This window comes from Coffea arabica, chromosome 2e (assembly GCF_036785885.1).
Source record: "Coffea arabica cultivar ET-39 chromosome 2e, Coffea Arabica ET-39 HiFi, whole genome shotgun sequence".
NCBI classification, from domain to species: Eukaryota; Viridiplantae; Streptophyta; class Magnoliopsida; order Gentianales; family Rubiaceae; genus Coffea; species Coffea arabica.
The window spans coordinates 66,350,111-66,356,233 of NC_092313.1; the positions used below are offsets into that span (position 1 = coordinate 66,350,111).

A 6,123-nucleotide genomic window follows, 5' to 3' on the forward strand; every position below is an offset into this window, starting at 1 on the left:
TCCTATCCTCTCAAGAATCCAATGAACCAAGAGCAGTGGCTAGGAAGTTAAACATGAAGTTCTACTTCTAAAGCACACGAAAGATTGAACATCCAAATGGGATAAGGAATGAGAAGCTGGATAGCTTTATGACAGCTTTAATGATTGAAAAATATAGACAGAAAATGTTTAAGCACCATTTATCAAAAAGTTCAAACCAAGATTTTACATTATATGCAGCTTAAATGTATGGCACAAAGTGAACATTTCAAAGACCTCAATCCCAAATAAAACATGTCAGAGTGAGGATCATGGGAACAAATAATTCGATGATCCCCTCGAGCTGAAAACAATTCCAAATCTTTATCCAAAACCTGTAAGTGTAAGAAACACACTGCTCCTTTGAAAAATAGGAGAACGGTAAGAGCCATCTTGAAAGTGAAAAAATCACATATTTTGGACCTAAAGTAGTTAACACTTTCCTTCTTCTATTATATAACATCAGACATCCTTCTTCTATGATGATTAAGTCCAACTTTCAAGTAGGGATCAGAAGAAGCAATTGTGGTGCATGGAGTCATGGCAGGCGAATTTGAATCTAGGCCCTCACATTTAGCATCCTCCATCAGCAAACTAATCGGTTCTCCATATCTTGGCTTTTTGTTTGCCTTCCGCAAAAGCCCTTTAAATCGGGGATCAGAACAGCTGATGGACTGTGACCCTGAAATTTGGATTGAACTTCGAGTCTCTGATCTAACACTTCTTGTTTTGCTAATCATCTCTCTTTCTGCAGTGCTCTTTCTTTGCCGACTAGCAACTGTAGAATTCATGAATCGAGGCAATGAATTTCCAACAGTCTTCCGAATAATTTTGGCAGACACTCTAGGGGTCCCCAACACTTCACCTAAATATTCTTTTGGGCTGGTGGGATTCTTTTCTTCTTCTTCAAGATTTTGACAAGTCACCAAAGAAATACTTTTATTCTCAGGCAGCAGATACTCAACCTTTAGAATCAGTTTTCGAATTTTTTGACACTCCTCCTCAGCTTCTTTCATCTCATCCTCAAGTTCAGAAATCTTTTTTTCTCTTTGCCTTTTCAGCTCCTGAGTGAAATGTGCTAAGGATAGGTTATGATCTGTAGTCATTTGTACAAGGAACAAAGAAATGGTGACAAAGATATTTGAAACACATACATTTGAAAGTTCTCTAATGCACTCCACTGCTCTTGCTCTCTTAGCAAAAGAAAACGAACAAGATGTCTCTCCAACATCCTCCTCATGTGGGCTCGCATGCACAAACATCATGACTTTTGATCGATCACCTAAAGTAAAGGAATCAAGGTACACAAGGTATTTGCAATTTGAACAGTAAATGAAAATCACTGACACAACATAATCAGTTGAAATTTATGAAGGCAATTGTTTTTACCTAGCGAATCTCTCAGGATTTGAGTCAATTTGCTGTTTCTGTGGAAGTTTATCCATTAGTTAGTCTATAAATCCTCTGATAATGGGGAAGCCATTGCAAACAGTTTCAAGAACTTAGAACCACATACTGCACTTTCACCTTAAAGATCAATAACAAAAATAAACTGAGCAGGCACCTGTATGGTACATGGCCTTTCTTTCTTCTAAGGGCGGCAATGACATCTCCTAAGGCTGAAAGAGAAAGATTGATAGCCCTCCCCTCATCAAGTGTTTGTCCAGTAGCTCCTGTTTTCAGTAAGCGCTCACTGCCCCCAAGATCAACCATCCACAATTTGCTTACTTCAGCTTTGGCTCCTGAAGTATCCCCAAGGCGGTGTATAGAGATCCTTGTTAAGCTAAACACATTAAGCTAAATAGATCACATTATTATCAAGTCAAATAATCTAATAGCTAGCAATAAATCTGCCCATAAAGCCCTAAACCTACCAGTGCGATCTGCTTGATGCCTCATTCACATTAGTCCATGAAGTAGACCTAACACGCCGCCCCTTATTGTACCACCAACTTGCTTTTGTGAAATTTGAAATTTGCACCTCAGTGAGACCTTCAATTTCAACTGATCCTTTTGAATCTATTTGTATAGTGGGATTGCTGTAGTAGAGTCAGCCAAAAGTATCTAAAAACTAAATGTCGAATACATTCTTGTCTCTTGGCATTAATAATAAGGTGTCTGAGAATAATTACCATTTTGATACAGCATAAGATCTGCAGGATGGTTTTGGAGCAAGCAAATCCCTGAGACTACCTAAATAAACTTCCACCATGCTGATGGAAAATGCAAAGGAAGTGCAGCTCTCTAAGGATGTCTTATTGAAGAGTGCTTTAAGAACACGAGGGATAATTCCAGGTGACTCACTTTTTCCATCCTAAAGAACAACAGTCAAAGAGTTTGGTGTTATCATTTATCCCATACAGCATCAGATTGAAATGTTTTGCCCCAAAACTAACTGATGACAGTCTTTTCAAATTAAAATGAGCAGATAAAATTCACATTCAGGCAACAAAGAACTGAATAACTAACCATTGTATATGTCTTGCCAGTGCCTGTTTGTCCATAAGCTAATATACATACATTGTGCCCATCAAGTGCAGATCTGAGAATTGGCTCAACCTCAACAAATACATCTTCTACAGAGTGTTTAAATAAAATAAAAGCCTTTATATACCCAGAAAAGCTAACCAGCCAAACTTGGGAAAACACAAGAAAATGAAACGAAACTTAGTAACTAACCTTGGCTAGCTTCTTGAGGGAAGACTTTATCAAATCCAAATTCTTTCTTCTGTCCACCATATTTAATTACAATTTTCTCTGGTTCAATTGAAAGCGGTTGCAGAGATGTCCTCTTCTCTGTAGATAGAAAGGGCCTAACACGACAAAATACTCGGATGCAACCTACAAGTGAATCCCATTCCTTAGCAAAGAAACAACAGAGAAGCACAGAAACATCCAAAAAGGAAGAAAAAATTTAAAAAGAATGTGGTGGTGGTGGTGGTGGTTGGGGGGGGGACTGTTCAAGAAAATCATAAATAAACAAACATTAAATATCACCTTTAATGTCTAGAATCTTATTAAGTGCTGTTCTTCTTTTTTCAACTAGAGATCTCTCTTTCATCTTCAAACTCTCAATCTCTCCTGCATAACCCAACAAGAGACATTTTCAGATAATGAAGCAAGATATTATCCCACAAAAAGAATCGGAATCCCAGAAAATTTTACCTTCTAAATCCTTCATATTTAGTTCAAGTTGATCCTTTTCCTGCTTTGCAACCGCATTAGTATCTGCAAAAGTCCCAGAAACCTCTCCCGAGGATTCATCCAATCCAGGAGCTGCAGACACCCCATTAATTGAATTCGAATTTGACTCCATTAGAAGAGCTTTTACCAAACATCCCCCATTGTCAACGGTCAATGAGATCTGTTCTTTCTCAGAAGAAATGAACATTTCTCAAAAGTCTCAGCCAAAAAATACAAACCTTATATTCACTTCCCAGAAAAATCTAAATATTTCAAGAAATGAAGAAATGCTTTGATTGCTTTGGTATTCAAGGAAAACCCAGAAAATTTCTTTTCAAAAGAAGATTGTATTCAACTCTAATTTTCAGAAAAAAGAATAAAAAAACTGAACATACCCACATGGAGAAACCTGTAAGATCAACAAACAAAGCAGATCCTATGTCCTAGTAGTATAAACTATGCATACATATATGCACACGACATATTTTATTTCAATTTAAAAATGGAGTAAAACTGAAGCCATCCCAGATTTCAAGCGCAAAAAAAAAAAGAGCAAGAAATAGTTAAGTATGGTAGAACAAAGCTTTTCAAACACCCTTTGTTCTTGGGAGCCCAAATTGAGGAAATATGGTAGAAGATTGAAGCAACAACGTTTGAATTTTTTGGATTCTCCCTAGAATTCAGGGTGATTAGTTTTCTTTCGTTCAAATACTTTTTTTTTTTTTTTACAATGCAATGATTGATCACTCCATGAGGACTCTGATTAGGAGGTGGAAAAACCTGAAAAGCTGCTTGGACAGTTAGGAAGTTACAATAGCCAATAAAAAAAAGTTTGAACAGTTACTAAACAGGGACAGAGAGAGGAAAGGGAACCTGACAGTTGGTTAGCAGATCTAATATTAAGCTGAGATGTAAGAATCTGACATGAGATGTTTTTACTTTTTAGAACAATGGATTTAAGGGGGCGGGAGCGTGAAGGAGCGGAGGAGGGAACACTGAAAAGTGAGCATTTCTGAATTCTGCCGGCTTAGCTTTTTGCTTTACAACATAAATCATGGGATAACCTTAAGTGCGCATACTAACGGATTTTGTTGGATTATGTGTACTTTTCCTGAAAAACCACTCACCAATGGTTTGGATTAGTGTTTGGAAAAACTGCAAAAATGGTCCCTCATGTCTGCAATTCTCCTTCCTTTTTAGTTTCTTACATACAAATCATGCAGTTTGGTCTCTATATGTATCAAACCAATTTTTTGTGCAGAAAAGTTGATTAGCATGTGTGAATACACAACTTAGATAGCTATTGAAATGAAGAGATTAAAAAAAAAGTTAAATAACTATATATGTATTATTTATTGGGATTAATATTTTCTACACTAATAGTGTATATACTATCAGTTTTGGATGAATGACAATTATATAAATTTTTGCATACCTGTATGAATATAACGATGATAGCGTACACGCTGTCAATATATATAAGATTTGTTTTATTTTTTTAACTTACACTTGAACTTAGTGATTAATGCATGTGTTTGTTCCTTCTTTTTTTTTTTTGGGTCATGTGTGGCTATTTTTGTCGTGTAGTTAACACGCATGGTAGAGAGGTGACCTTTTGAACCAAATTGGTGACTGAGAATGAAACATGAGAGCTAATATTATGTTTTGATTATTGTTAAGGATCAAAACACAAAATTCACAAAATTCCAAGGCCTTCTATTGTAATTTCCTCCAATACTTTCCACCCACCATCTCCTGATTCTAATCTAACACTAGTAAGTATAGCAAATTTAGTTGCTCAAAATTCTAATATAGTTCTAAAATATGAAGGAGTGCAGTTAGTCCTTAATGTTTAAAATTTGTATTGTATTATAGCCTGAAAATCAATCTTTTGAAGAAAAAAAAAAAAGAATCACACAATTTCGATGTATGCCCTGTAACAAAGACAAATGCAAAAGATGATGAGTTGATTACACACTACAATAAATGGAAATGCATGCTTTTCTTTGATATAAATTCAGCCTCCACCTATAGTAAACCTAAAAGGAAAGAAAATTAAAATTTTGAAGATGATATTGCGTAATTTCATACTTATGTACTAAATTAAAATTTCAGCAATGCTTTGAGGACTAATCAAGTAATTTTCCCTTCAACTAGTTAATAGTTAAATCTTCTATATATATAGAAGCATCCCAACCATACTTAGGGTCTAAAATATGCCACTTCCCACAAGATTATAAACTATTTGCATACAAGGTTTTTAGGCAAATGTACATGTTAAGTAAAGTAGTATGATGTCAGTAATTGTCAAACCCTTGATATATTTGTTTGAAATTCTTTTTTTATTAATTTTAAACTAGTTTTTGAATAAAAATTTTCTTTTTTTTGTATAAGTAGGAGGGTTTGAATCAGAATTTCTCACTTACACTCCCTTTTGCTGAACCATCCAACTCATCCCTTCTCACATGCGAATATGATACGTACAATCGTATATGGGTTTTTTTTTGTAAACATGGTATGTACGATCGTATATAGCCAGGAGTGGAATACCCAAGTCCTTGCATGCAATTTATTGTGTAGTCATAACAAAAGGTTTTCAATAGAATAGAGTGCATTTTGGTCCTCAAGAGTTGTCCTTGTTGCCACAAAGTTGAATGAGGAAAAATAAATAAATAAATGCACAAAGAGTGAAATATCGATGAAAATATTCAATCCTAGAATTACATATACAATAATGTGATGTTCAAAGTTCTCCCCTTAAAATGTTTTTTGTTGTTTATGTGGATGGTTAATTGGATAGGTTCTCGTCTTGTTCAATCAAATATTCCTCATTGTACAAAAAAAAAAAAAAAAAAAATTAGTACATGAAAGTGTGAAGTTGTGATAGATCATAAGATAGTGTGTGGTCATACATTTTTTTTG

The 6,123-nt window shown here is 35.1% G+C and overlaps 1 protein-coding gene across 1 annotated transcript; it reads right to left on the reverse strand.

Annotated features, from left to right (window-relative positions):
* Positions 1 to 269: 269 nt before the first annotated feature.
* On the reverse strand, positions 270 to 3,104 carry LOC140037345 (kinesin-like protein KIN-14U). Its single transcript, XM_072081471.1, has 9 exons — positions 3,016 to 3,104; positions 2,698 to 2,859; positions 2,488 to 2,594; positions 2,151 to 2,332; positions 1,893 to 2,057; positions 1,583 to 1,801; positions 1,408 to 1,445; positions 1,173 to 1,300; positions 270 to 1,082 (listed from the first exon to the last, which is right to left on the reverse strand). Exons 1-9 carry the CDS (start codon positions 3,077 to 3,079, stop codon positions 471 to 473), a joined length of 1,677 nt encoding a protein of 558 aa, XP_071937572.1. The 5' UTR covers positions 3,080 to 3,104; the 3' UTR covers positions 270 to 470.
* Between the last annotated feature and the right edge of the window lie 3,019 nt (positions 3,105 to 6,123).